This window comes from Siniperca chuatsi, linkage group LG22, assembly GCF_020085105.1.
Source record: "Siniperca chuatsi isolate FFG_IHB_CAS linkage group LG22, ASM2008510v1, whole genome shotgun sequence".
Lineage (NCBI taxonomy): Eukaryota > Metazoa > Chordata > Actinopteri > Centrarchiformes > Sinipercidae > Siniperca > Siniperca chuatsi.
In genome coordinates this window covers 2234103-2248112 of record NC_058063.1, presented here as the reverse complement: position 1 = coordinate 2248112, position 14010 = coordinate 2234103, and the positions used below count along the sequence as shown (strand labels likewise).

At 40.4% G+C, this 14010-nt stretch overlaps 1 protein-coding gene across 4 annotated transcripts; it reads right to left on the bottom strand.

Annotated features, from left to right (window-relative positions):
- Positions 1-4941: 4941 nt before the first annotated feature.
- zfta (zinc finger translocation associated) lies at positions 4942-13321 on the bottom strand. 4 transcript variants are annotated; one of them, XM_044185207.1, is made up of 5 exons: positions 12646-13321; positions 10714-11226; positions 9630-9986; positions 8640-9095; positions 4942-7763 (listed from the first exon to the last, which is right to left on the bottom strand). In XM_044185207.1, the coding sequence occupies exons 1-5, from the start codon at positions 12767-12769 to the stop codon at positions 7273-7275; spliced, it is 1941 nt and encodes a 646-aa protein (XP_044041142.1). In that variant the 5' UTR covers positions 12770-13321; the 3' UTR covers positions 4942-7272. The 4 variants fall into 4 exon arrangements, with proteins under 4 accessions (XP_044041142.1, XP_044041141.1, XP_044041140.1 ...); XM_044185206.1 differs by having other exon boundaries at positions 9630-9989; positions 12646-13285; XM_044185205.1 differs by having other exon boundaries at positions 10714-11229; positions 12646-13284.
- Between the last annotated feature and the right edge of the window lie 689 nt (positions 13322-14010).

The following is a 14010-nucleotide window of genomic DNA, read 5'->3' as shown; positions in this document are numbered from 1 at the left end:
GATTAAGACCTTACATTATGGTGAAATGTCCATCTTGGCATTGCAATATCATGTAGTGCATTGTGTTGCAACCATGTTTCTGCATGTCAGCATCCAATATCCTGTGATCATGTTTTGGGTCTGTTTCATGTACATCTAGAGCTTGAATGTTATGTAAACACACCTTCAGAGAAAATTCTGTTCTTGTTACTGAAGCCTCAATATATTTTTCCATTTTCTGTAGATGATGTCAATATCATTTTTTGGATATATGGCAGTGGCTTTAAAATCTTGAATGACAAGATTTTCCAGAGTCACTCGACTTAAGGCTACGTATGCTTGGCCAGCCGAGAAAATGTTTTTAAATGACACCACTGCAATGTTAAGCCTTGCACTATACGTATTGTCCAATCCAAGCCCAGGCTAGACGTAATGGAGACTGACGTCTGACTCCACCACTGCTCGTCACTTGGTCCTCGTCAGCAACTGTTGGGTTTGCATTTTCAAGCCCTCGTACTGAACATAGAAATTTAACCTTAAGTTTCATCAAAATGAATTGATATAAATCATTTTTGGGAATTTGATGTTTCAATCAAATTTCACAATACAAACAGTGCCAAACACTCCATTAACAAGACCATCTGTAACATCTAGATTTTTGATAAGCATAACACGAGCCTTCAGACCAACACTTAGCAATCTGTCCAAATATGTTTTTTTTATCATAGGTATCAAAATCTTGAGCTTGAATTTGCACAATATCTGAACATACCTTGTGTAACATACTGAAATGATGTTTGCACTTCACTGTTTGTTGCTAAAATGTGGGTCCTCTGTGTCTTTGCCCATACCTGTCTCACATTGTTTTAACAACACTTCATCCTGCTCTTTAAGTTTTTCCTCTTTGGCACGTTTCCTGAGTTGATTTAGTGTCAGGGCAAACTCTTGGTCTATTTGCTGCATTATTCCTGTCAACTCTATGTGACTGGAAGGATTTGCCCATAGGTGGTCCCTATTTGCTCTGTATAAAGAGGCCTTCCTTTAACTGGTGGCAGCTGATAAAAATCTCCAACAGCTATAACAGAAACATTGCCAAAGGGAGAAAAATCAGCGCATTGTTTAATTTGTCATAGTCTGCCATGGATATAGGCCGAAAGTTTGTGATCAAACATGGAAATTTCATCTATTCCCAATATTTGTAGATCTTTCAAATTGGCTCTTAATGTATTTACTTTTTCCTCCCTTAGAGGCTGATATGGCAATGAAACACTATTACCAATCGCAAGTTGTTGTGTATTGTCGTAGCATTAATGTTATATGCAGCCACACCAGTAGGAACAGTTAGTAAACAAGAACGTCATCTGGATTATTAGACATTCTTGCTAACAATCTGCATGCCTCATGATACACAGCTTTTATTAAATGATACTGTGCCTGTTCCTCGAGAAATAAATACATGAAATGGGTCAGGATTTTTCCCATTTACTTTATCTAGGCACCATTGATGTATTTTGTAAAACACCTGTGCCTGTAGCTCATTTGATGAGCACATAATAGACAATGCTTCTGATCAATACATTTTCTGCATTTGAAATTCAACTGACACGGCCTCTCTAGTGGCTGTAAATCTGGAATTTCTTCTTCTTCATTAGGACACACATCCCTGTTAATACTAATTTCTTAGAAATATTCTAAGCGTTCCAATTCTGCTTCAGGACAAAGAGCTGCCCTTGTTTTCCAATCTCTGTGCTGATCTCCACCTGCGACTTGCATCACACTCGTGGGACTGCAGGTCCGACTTGTACTGTCTTTCGCATGTAGCAACTTGCACCGTTAATACCTGCTTGCAGGTCTAGTTATTCTTTTCTCTGCTAAAAGTGTTCGTGCAAAAAACACAAGTGGAAAAGTCACCAAAATTTGCCGGTGGGTTGCAAATTCCACCCACTTCTCAGGCGAAAAAAATGACACTGATTGTCCTCAAAGCGGCGCTCTAACAATCAGGTTTACGTTTTTGCAATTATTTTGAAAACGGCTTGCAAAAATTTGCAATAACTCATGAACGTAGATGAGATATCAACCTGAAATTGGAGCCACATGTTAAGGAGTTTTCACGTAGCTTACGTCGCTGCACCTCTAGGGGGTACCACTAATGCGAAAAGTTTATACCGCATAATTGGCTACATCGATTTGTACAAAATTGCGTTGTTTGCACAAACTAGGTTCATGACTCAGTTGATGCTCAAAATTTAGTAATGATTGCTTAAAGTGGGCGTGACTTATTTCAACAAATTTACATTTCTAGACACTTCACATTCCAAACATCAAAATAAATCACCCATACCTCCCAAAGGGCTCTTCATTTAGTATCACTTTTGCTGGTCACTGCCTTTAAGTTACATTCTTATTTGTTGCAAGAAATAAATATGCAAGATTCTTCATCTGCAATACATTGAAATAGTCTGTCATATTGATGGTTAAAAAGTGGGACAAAAATATCACTACTAATGAAATAGTAGGCTATGGTTAATAAATAATTACACAACTCTATACAGACACATACAGTATACTTTAATTTAATTTGTATGATATAATATTAAACTAAATATTTCTGCTCTGTTCAAAAGTGCCATTGGTTCGTTGTCATGCACTGGGTGTGGGGGAGAAATTGGCTCTCAGACGGGAGCCGACTCCCATCGTTCAATTAAAGACCGACACATCATTACTGTAGATATGAGTACTGGAGACAGAAATGATTAATTAATGCTATTCTAGTGTGTGCATGCACTTCATAAGTCAAAGTCTGGACATGCCACTGCCCCAATAACATTTGGGATGCTGACGAAGACGAACTGGCAAAGAACAAAGGAAGAACACAGACTTAAATACACTCAGGTGAAACTAATCAGGGCAGGGCAAACAATTAAAACTGGCGGGAAAAGCAAACAAAGACAAAAGGTAAAACTACACAAGACACATGAGGCAGAACACTTACAAAATAAAACAGGAAATAACACAACTAAACCCCAAAACCATAACAGGCCAGGAAACACAATGAAAATGTTCATGAACATCCTGAGTGCTAAGTACACTTTTCTTTTAGCGCTGCACACAGGTTGAAATGACTTTCTGTGGGCATGAGCAGGCTTTTAAAGGCACAGGATGATCCAGCTAATTGTCAATAACCCTGCCCTTTTGCAGGTTTGGACTTAAGGATTTGTTGCATCAGAGTGCACATTTAAATCACAGACAAAGAAATGCATGATGACTAACAAATAACATTTTTGAACAGAGCAGAAATATTTTTTGTTTAATGGTAAATGGTAAACGGACTGTACTTATATAGCGCCTTTCTAGTCTTTCTGATTACTCAAACCGCTTCATATTATAGCATTACAAATTTAATTGTCATACAGCCTACTGTATGTGTCTGTATAGAGTTGTGTAATTATTTTTTAACCATACTATTTCATTAGTAGGGTGTTATGTTTGTTAGACACAGTAGGAGATGGGAGGGGGGATGAGGGGAGATGCCACCCCACCTTGTTAGCAAAATGACCAAAATCTGTCCCCTTTGTTAACCTGCTCAAAAGATGCTCTGTGCTTTGTCCCGTTGTGGCACTTCACATTGCTGCTTTTAATAATCACCACAATCTCAGAACATATGAGACATACTGGTTTTGAACTGCCTATGGGAAGACTGAACATGTAAGAGTCTGTCCATTCTTGATTAAAAGCTCTGTTTCCGCTGTCTACTTTTCTCTTTGTAGAGCACAGCATGTGAAATTATTTTTCTGACTCGTCTCGTCTCTACTCTCCCTGCGTGTGTGTACCTCACTCACTGACCTGACTCATTGGCCACTACACCAGTGCTGTAAAGGCTAGAAAAGCTGCACCGGTTAAAATAGAAACACTCAATTTTATAATTCTTAATAATGTATCGATATTCTCCACAGCAGACAGGGGTGGGGGGAGAAAGTGTGGCAGCAGCAGGTCTGAAATTAACAGAGCTTGGGGGGGTGCTGTTCTTAATTTATTTTTTCAAATAAAACAAATATTTGTGCCAAACATTGAGTGTTTATTTGACAATAAAACATAATAATTATACATTATTTCAGAGTTTAGTAAATGCCCCTAAAAATCAGCTCAAGGGGCAAAAATAGGATACCTTTTGAAAAAAAAAGGCACAAGGAAGCCCTCCTCGCCCTCCAGTTACGGTAAATTTTATGTCAAATTTCCAACAAATTGAGTTAAGAAACTGACTCAAACTGGACTAAATGTTTTGTTTTTCTCCAACAGTACCACTTTCTAATAAGACAGATTTTAGAGAGGGTTTATAATTTGTAATTTATGACTTAAATAATGGTTAATAAATAATTTACAGATGCTTTATAGATCAATTATAAGCCATTAATGAGAACAACTTTCAGGTTGCCAGTTATAAATGTTTCTGATAAGTTATCAGCAAAAGTCATCTGCAATTATAGGTGTTAATAGGACATTAATATAGAATGTTTACAATAATCCACCAAGTTTGGAGGAGTAAATGTTAGTTAACAATGTAATTAAGTTGTTAATAAATGGGATTTTGTTCAAATTCTCTGCAGCACTTTTCCACAAGGTCCATTGGAAAGCCTTCCCAGTGTATTAAAGAGCTAACTGAAAAGAAGTAAGAGTCATTCTGTAGGAGGATGGACACCAGCCAAAAGGATTTTTTCACAACCTGGCAACACAGGTTGTTTTCAATAATGGCTTATAACTGATCTATAAAGCATTAGTAAATTATTATTATTAATAAAGCCATAGTTACAAGTTCTACACCTTTTATAAAGGGTGACTTATTAGAAATCTGTACCCAAGTTATACATATGATACAACATTTCATACATTTTAGTGTTAAAATGACTGAATAAGGAACCTAGCCCAAATCAGAAAAAATAAAATAAATGGTCACAGCAGGCAGCGTCACAGTGTTGAGTATTTATTGAAAGATCATTGAGGAGAGAATGCATATCTCACATGTTGGCCATGTACAGATGAGAGGTGAGCGGACGTGGTGAGAGTGAAGAAAAATGAGGAGCCAAAGAGGATCTTTCCCCACACCATCATACACATACACAGTATAAACACACAGACACACACACACATACACACAAGCAAATGCATCGGATCTCATTTTAACAAACATTGTAACTTACTTCATTTTAAATACTTAAGTGCTATGTCAGAACTCTTCTAGAGTGGTGTGAGGGCCTATTCTTAGCCAAAGTGGACCAATGAAATGGAAATATGACACTGTTTCTCTGCTCTCAGGGTGTTGCAGTTTGCCTGTGCAGACTTGTCCTTCACAACTACAGTGTAGTAGTTCTGTATCAAAAGCTTCAACTGAGAAAATTCTGTCATTGTACAACAGAGTAATACGGACACTGTTAAGAATTTTTTTTGATAAATATAACAACTTTTTCTCGTAATATTGACATTTTTCTATCACAATTGCGTCTTTATTCTAACATTATGACTTTTTCTTGAAATGCTATGATCTTTCTTGTAATATTATGACCTTTTCCCTCAAAATTACAACTTTATTTTAGCATGACTTTTTTCTCAATATATTAAGACTTTTTCTCCTAATGCCTTTTTTCCAAATTACGACTTTATTTTAAGTCAAAATACAACTTTTTTCAGAAACATTGACTTTTTTTTTTTTTAAATATTATGGCTTTTTCCTCTAAATTACAACTTAACTCTCCTAACATTATAAATTTATTCTCAAAATATTTTGACTTTCTCAAAATCTCAGTTTTTTGTTTTAACAGTTGCCCTAATACTCTGTCGTATTTATAGCATCACCTATGCAACCAAAGTTGACACATGTATCCAGTATCTGCAAACGTGTTTCTAAAAGATGAAATGGTTGTTGATGAAAACAGAATCCCTGAGTTACACTTTCCAGGTGAAGAAGTGACATTTTATGGCAGACTTTTCTTTCTCGGACAGCTTTAAGCTATTCTTCAACTTCTTTTGTTGCATACACTTTGTACAGTGAATGCAAAAATTAAGCAGTACCAAAGCTGGAGCAAACCTTTTAAAGCAAAAGTCCAACGAGCCATTCTCAGCTGTTAAAGAACAAGGTCATTGTTGAAATCTTGAATGAAGTAGAAAAACTAGACATAATTACAAACACATTTTGTAGAAACCAGGGTGCATAAAAGTGCTTGTATAAAGGAAAAATAATTCTATTTTTTCATATATTTACATATTCTTTTTTTGTGCAGTAAGATGAGTTTTAGATGATGAAAGGGATGCAGGCCGGTGTAGCAACAATGCAGACTGACAGAGAGATAACATATCTCATTATAATGGATGAGAGAGAGGAAGACGTCCTTCTCCTCCACTGTAAACAAGAAATTAAATAGACTAGAGAAATCTGACCTCACTGACTGCACGCTGGTATTCATTGTCTTCAGCAATAACATCAAACACAGTCTCATTCGATTGGCTGTACAGAAGGAAAGCTGGGGTTTAGTACATTTTTGGGGACAAAGTGCTGTGTTGTCTTCAGACACATTATCGTAAAACTAATTCACCTCGGCCTCGCTGGAGACTCGGTTTCTAACTTCCTGAGAGCGTAAGACTCTGGCCCTGACCAGAAACAAGCCCTGGGCCCCTCCCGGACCTGAAAGATAATAGGTAGACAGCACATACCATGACTACAAATTTTGGAGTTAAAAAAATAAATGTCCAGACACTCATAGAGGAGTTTTAATGTCTAAAGCCCCAGTTCAGTATTAGTGGCTGGTCAGACCAGAAAGTGCGTAAGCGAAAATAATTTGTGTGTCTTCACAAAACAGGTAGCACTAGAAGCTCGGTGACGTAGTAGTGACTACTTGCAGGGCTAGTTTTCTCTCTGGCAAGCTAACTGGTAACATCATTTAGTTGGCTGGACTTTCATTTTTTAGGCCATGACATTTTTAGGTTGTAAAACTTCATTTGTGGCTACCTGCCACAGGGCATAGCAGTACTCTCAGATCCAGAGTTCCAGTATTTGTCAACCTGGGTCTTATTCTCATATTTTTGTCCATTATGACAACTAGTCATGATAACATTTTACTCAGCAACTGCATTGTAGAGATTTGGGAAATTCTCTACAACTACTCTGGTAAGAACAAAGTCAGAGGGGACAAGGGGCGAGAATAAGACCCTGTTTGACAAATACTTGAATTTCCCTTTAAGAAAGAAGGGGGAGGGCCGTTTCTGAACAGGGGCCATGTGAGGAGCAATGGATGGAAGCCCTTTCTAAGTGCCAAAGTGTGCTGGAGTGGGAGCCAGCTCGGTGTGTCCGTGGTCTTGGGAGGAGAAGCAGTCATCAGAGTGGATGAAGTGCAGGGCGGTCTGGTTGTAGCTCAGCAGGGCCTGCTGCTTCTCCTCTGGGCTGTAGTACAGAGAGTGGGGGTGTACCTGCTGGATGTGCCTCTTGATGGTGCTGACCTTCAGCGTTGCCAGAGTGGCTCCACACACCATGCAGATGAGCCCGTGTCTGCGACAGTCGTAATCCATCAGGTACTCCATCCGCCAGCGCACCTGGTAGTTCCTCCTCTGGTCCTTCCCGGGGTAATGGCCATGGCGAGAGGGCGTAGCTGCAGCGCTGCCGTCCCTCGCTTTACCCTTCCCTCCACTCACACCCTCCTCCTTCTTCACCATTTTGCTGGGTGTTCTGACATCAGAGGAAGCGTCCTCATTCGTCTCTCCTGTGGTGTTTAGGACATCGGCTCTGCTCGGGTCGATTTCTGCTAAAACAAAAAGTGAATGAGCGGGAGGGTGCTGCTGTAGTTAAAGTAAATGAACCGCCTAACTTTGACATTTGTGTCTATTTCCTTTGCCAAGAACTACTAACAAAAAGTTGCCCTGCTTATATCACAAGCTGCTTTGTCATTTTTTCTATCTAAAAGCTGCAATATGTCATGATTTGTATGTAAGAAAATTGGTCATCTATCTATGAAAATCTAATTATACTGTCAGACATGGACACAAGCTAAAAAATGTATAGGCCGGAAATGGTCAAATACATGCCTTGGTGTGCATGGTTTGCACAAACAAATTTACAAACAAAAAAAAGTACTTGTATAATACTACTGTGTACACACTTTTGTTTTTAGTTTCAATTTTTGAATTCTTGTTCCTGTCGCGTTTGAATGCACTTATTTTTGGGACAAAAATGTCTGCCGAATAACTGGAAGTGGAAATGTAAGTAGAGGGCTTTTAATGTGAAACAAATGTGCAGGAAGTGGAAGGGTTTTAGAAAAAAGGCAAAGTAGAAGCTTTTGCAAATGATAAGTGAATGAAAACAGTCTTTATGTTAAAAGGAGAAAGTGAGAGCAGCAGAGAGGTGAGGACGGCATGACAGTGTTGTTGTGCTGATGGAAACAGTGCTGATGGAAACTGACATACTATACTGTTGAGTTTGCATTAACAGCAAATTAAAACAGGAGCAAATCAGAAATCAGGAATAAAATATACTTATAAAACAAGAAAAATAAGGAATGAAGCCGTCTCTAGTATAAGCCTGTTTTTATCTGTAGCTGACATTAATAAACTAATAAATACCACTATTTGACAATTTACAGTTTTACAGTAGCAAGTAACAGTGGCTAAAAGCATCTCACCGTCTTGAATTTGCGTGCCTTCACTAGAATAATCTTTGGTCCAGGCAGCAGCCATGGCTTCCCTTTCTTGTCGGCTCAGGGTTTTGGTCTCGGGGTGATATTCCTGGATGTGGCGGCGGAAGCTGCTGACCTTGGTTTCGTGCAGGACCTGAGAACACACCATGCAGAACGTGCCCCGGCCCTGAGGCCCGTAGGCCACCAGGTAGTCGAGGCGGAGCCGCCACGGGTCACCCCCGCGCAGCCGCCTCTTCCTGGACTGGCGGAGGAGCTGGGGTCCCTGTTGTGGAGCTCCAACACCTCCGTCCTCACCGATAAGACAAGTGTCCTGAGTTAAAGTGCCATCACCTCCTGGGTACAAGTCAGTGTTGATCTGGATGGCCTCCACGTCCTGAGCAAAGAGGTCCACCCTGCCTTCTTTGGTGTTGGGCTCTGATTTGATTGCGTTTTCTGACTCTTCTGTTATGGGGCAGAGAATCATAAAACATATAATCTATGAAAGATTAAAAGATATACAAAGATTAGTTCTTTGGCATTTAACAACTACAGGCCCCATGAGGTTTTGGCACTGTTCCTGGGGATTCGTGGGAACTGTTGTTGAATGATAAAACCAAATAATCATTATTGTTGATATTGTTGGATGCTGATGGAGCACACTGAGGAAATCCTAAAAGCAAGAGACATGGACTGTGATCAGGAGGCAGTGTTGGAAGTTTCAAGAGAGAGACAGGATGTCCGGGCTGCTCGGTTCACCCTGTTACCATGGCAACACTCATCTAGATAAACAGTGATAAAAAGGGTTGGTGGGTGGTGGACAGGTGGATTTGTGCTTGTGACGTCAATACATTTCAGATGTCAGACTGATAAGACTAAAAGATAAGATGAATTTATTGAACTATACATTATCGAGTTAAAATCTACTTAGTGTTTTCCTTAATACCAATCGCACATCTTGTTTTTGAGTGCATATAGCGTTGTTCCTTCTGTTCTTACCATGAGTCTGAGCCCAGGCCTGCAGGATGCAGTGCTTCTCCTCGGAGCTGTAGACCAAGGAGTTGGGGTGGGTGTCCAGCACGTGGCTCTTGATGTGGTCCAGGTGAAGCGAGGGCAGTTCTCCTCCACACACCATGCACAGCAGCCGTCCGGCCTCCGCCTCATACTCCATCAGGAACTCCTGGCGGAACCAGGCGTGCAGCGAGTCATTCAGGTAGCGTTCCAGGGTCCGAGCTGATGGCCCGGGGAGGTCCTGCTCCTCCTCTTGGGGCTGGGGGGCTTCACCCTCCTCTGAGCGGGGAGATAGACTGAGGGGTTGCTGCTGCTGCTCCTGGGGTGTCACAGGGTACAGGGGTTCTGCTGTATTTAAAAAATATAAAACAAAACAAAATTAAAGTTAGAGTTCTTCTTGAGTATTATTGCTGTTGGCCACAGTGTATTTTTGATACTACCGTTGCCAAAAGTGAAAATGTCAAATTCTACTTATAGGGGCTTTAAAACGATCTATTTCAAATGATTGCCGACAGGCCTGCGTATATGTGGCTGTTTTAACATTAAGGAAACAAAAAAATGATATTAAGTCCATAAAGGCCTTTGAGCTTGTAAATGATACACAGCTAAACAAGCCAAAGGGTGTATTGACCTCACACTGTGGGAATAATGGAAACCAACAACCACAAGAGTTTATTTTATGATTGCCCCTTAACTAAGTTTTAGACAGATATGTAGGAATTTATCTTCAACAGAACAAGGCATTCTGTTTTAATTGGGGGTTAAGACATTATAATTAAATTTGAATGTAACAATAACACTGTGTTGTATTATAAATCTCACAATTTTAATGGGTAAACAAAACAAAACAAAAATTTCTAAGTCTTCCCCCAATATAGATGGGTTTTTGCACAGTTTGTGACACTATGTGACCATCTCTTACAAATGAGAAGTTGAAGTCATAAGTAATGAAATGGACCCTTGCTCATTTCAGTACATTCATGGAATTTTTGTTGCTACAGTCTTACTCCAATTTCCACTACCGCCAAGTGTGAGATTTAGGAACCTCCTAGCCAAGTAGAGTCCAACCCACCGGCAGCGTGTTGGTCTGAGTCCAGTTGCTCCTCTTCTTCCTGATGTGACGGTCCAGAAGCAGAGCTGTATGACCTCTGGCCTCCCCCCAGACTCAGGTGGCTCTCCCACCCTGAGCGGATGACCTCCTTGTCGGCAGCGCTCCACAGCAGGGAGTCGGGGTGCTTCTGTCGGATGTGCCTTTTGATGGTGCTGAGCTTCAGGGTGGCCAGCGAACTGCCGCACACCATGCAGATCATCCCGTGCCGTTGGGGGTCAAAGTCCATCAAGTACTCGCTGCGCCAGTACTCGTGGTAGTAGCGGCGATGGTCGCGGCCTGGGATCCGGCTCAGGCCCGGACGTGAGGCCCTCTGGACCCTGGGTTTACGTCCGGATGGCCCGGGGGCCGGGGAGAGGAGGAGCGGCTGGTCTGGGCCCTCTGTGATGCTCCAATAGCTGGTGCCTGGAGACCTGACAGGCGTGACCATGCCAGCCTCTGATTCCTCCTCACCATGGCCATTGGCAAGACTGTCCTCTTCTGACAGGAACAAGAGAGAAAAGAGATCAGTCCTGGTATGTTGTCTGTTTAGATATGTTTATGGCAACTAAAAATCTTAAAGACACACGTAAATATCTTATTAGTTGGGACGGCCGATCCTATTTCCAATGCCAATACTTATGCTCTTTGTGTTGGTCAATATGGACTGTGCTGTATATGTACTGTTAGCAATACTACTAATCTGTAAACCTCTCTGTGTGGATCTGATTGGAATCATTGTCCTAAGTGTACGTGTACTATGTTCATACACCAACATTCTTTCTGGGCTTGTTGTTCTTTTAGGTTTATAAATTTGTTTATTTAAATGATAGATTATAATGACAGTGACTAAGAAACTGTATCTAATGTGGATCTGGCTGATGCCCAATCCACTTAATAAGGTGCCAGTATATTAGTACTGTTTTTAAACAATTAGAATTATATTTATTAGAGCCCAACCAATAAATTGTCAAAAAATGTTTGAGTTAATTTAGAAACAGTGTCACTGTTATATAGTTTGTACTGTACACTGTAAAATATCCTTTTTCAATACATATCTTAAATGTAAGAGAGCCATGTGTATATACTGTAAATATATATATATATATATATATATATATATATATATATATATATATATATATATATATAATGTGCTTATAGAAAAACATTTATATTGGTATTGGCCTAAAAAATCTGGATCTGACCAATCTATGTGCTGACCAAACTGTGGAGTTTCCCTAAATGTGGAACTACTGCTTATGGTGTCTGTAAATGTTTAAATTTGGGTGTGTATGCTCTCATACACAGGTTATACATAGGTCTCTCTTGATTTTGCCTATTAAAATAAAGGATTACATCATGAGGATGCATCAGAGAAAGTGGCATAAAAACTATGCAAGTAACACGGTACATATATAATAAATAACGCATAAACATAAAGAGAGATTTCCTCAAATGTAATCTTTTAAGCAGGCATTGTTTGGCTCATGGTGACAGCTGGAACTCATAGATTTCCCAGTGTAATTTTTTAGCACCCTCATTCTTTATGTCTTTATGTTACCTTGTTTATATACTGTTCAAATCCTACGTGAAGGGATTCTCGTGTTACATATTATCTAATATGGGTTATTTATTCCAATAACCCATATTATTATTGTTTATTCATCGGTATGAGGCGGCCTGTGCCGCCGCTGTCCACTAGGTGGCAGCTGTGTGTCTCGGTACGCCTGCCTGCGTGCTGTTGAGCCTTTGTTTATAGGAGCCACAGAGACGGAGGGGCCATGCTGCTCCATGGCATTGTCCCTGACACGGATTAACTGGCTGCTTGACAATGGCCGTGGCTCTGACAGCCACGCAGACCCACTTTGCGGTGGGATACACCAAGAATAATAACACTAGTGTTTTTTTCTTTACCTCCCAAGTCACTCTCCTCTTGCGTCGCTTCCTCCTCCCCGCATATTATTAATGAAAGCAGCTCAGCCTGCTCGGCACAACGGAGGTCCACAGGCTCGCTTCCCCCCGTTTCTTTCTCTTCCATCACTGGCCTGGCTGCTGTTTTAATAGTGGCTAGTGTTCCTCCTTCCTTCACTGTATCGTAGCGCCGAAGCGGGACATGTCACTCCAACAACAACATGTTACAACAGTAACATGTTAACAGCGCTCGGCACCGTTCGACACGCATAGCAGGCGCTCTATAGCGAGCCCATCGCAGAGGAGCCCGTGCTCTACGATGTCCCCCCACGCGCCCCGCACGGGAGCCAAGTTAACTTTTCATATAATCACACAATCTTGTATTCCGCTGGCGATTAGAGCCCGCTCCTCCGTCCTGCTCTCAGTGGAAGCGCCTCAGCGCAGGCCTCCAGTAATGTATTTTAAGGCTCTTGCTTGTCTTCAGGGTGGGGAGCCGGACTAGGGGCCCCTGGGGCTCCTTAAGGGGCTCCTGGGTAAATTTAAAGAGACAGTAGCAGCGTCGACAACGCACGCACACCCCCCGCCGGGGGGACGGAGCAGCAGGCGCTAATACTGATAAGCAGCTAATACTAATGCTGTTGTTCTCAAAAATCATGCGATGATAGAATCGGTTTGGTTCGGCAAAGCATCGGTTAAAACACGAGGCGAGTCCATTGCAAATCAGGCCCTCATCTGTTCCAGCTCATAATATTTTGTGCTGGGGTTCCCATAGCCTATAGTAAACCGGTGTTTAGTGTTGTTTAGCCAATAACAAGCGACATGCTGGGTCTATACCAGATAATAACCTGCGTTATTATGTGTATATATATATATATATATATATATATATATATATATATATATATATATATATATATAGGCTAATTGTTTGGTCAAGAGCCCAAGCTGACATGTTCAAATTACTTGTTTTGTCTGACCAATAGCCAAAAACACAAACATATTCAGTTTGCTATCACAGAAGACAAAGAAAACCAGCAAATATGCACATGCTCTATTTTATTTAGTGTTATTTGTTCTAATTTAATTCTATTTAAATTAAAATAGCCTATTCTTATTTTGTTGGGTGTTGCCCCCGCATAAAGACCAGCCCCTAGAGATTAAGATTTATGTAGATAGGCTTCATAAACTGTGTTGATTAATCGATAATTGTTTCAGCTCTAATTATACATTCTCTTGATGTTATTTGTGGTAATTCAAGTTATATTGAAACAAATTTTTTTGTTTTTTGTTTCATTCACACCCCTCTTGATAGGCTACAGATTACGATTTTAAATAAGCTCTATAAAGAGATTTTACATATTTGTCTAC

What these genes read in the sequence shown, in the direction of transcription:
- zfta (XM_044185204.1), bottom strand. Translation starts at nt 12,769, where the DNA reads ATGGAAGAGAAAGAAACGGGGGGAAGCGAGCCTGTGGACCTCCGTTGT. An exon ending in AGAGGAGAGTGACTTGGGAG is followed by an intron (nt 11,230 to 12,645) that starts GTAAAGAAAAAA and finishes TGTTCCTGTCAG; the next exon opens with AAGAGGACAGTCTTGCCAAT. An exon ending in AGGCACGCAAATTCAAGACG is followed by an intron (nt 7,764 to 8,639) that starts GTGAGATGCTTT and finishes TTGTTTTAGCAG; the next exon opens with AAATCGACCCGAGCAGAGCC.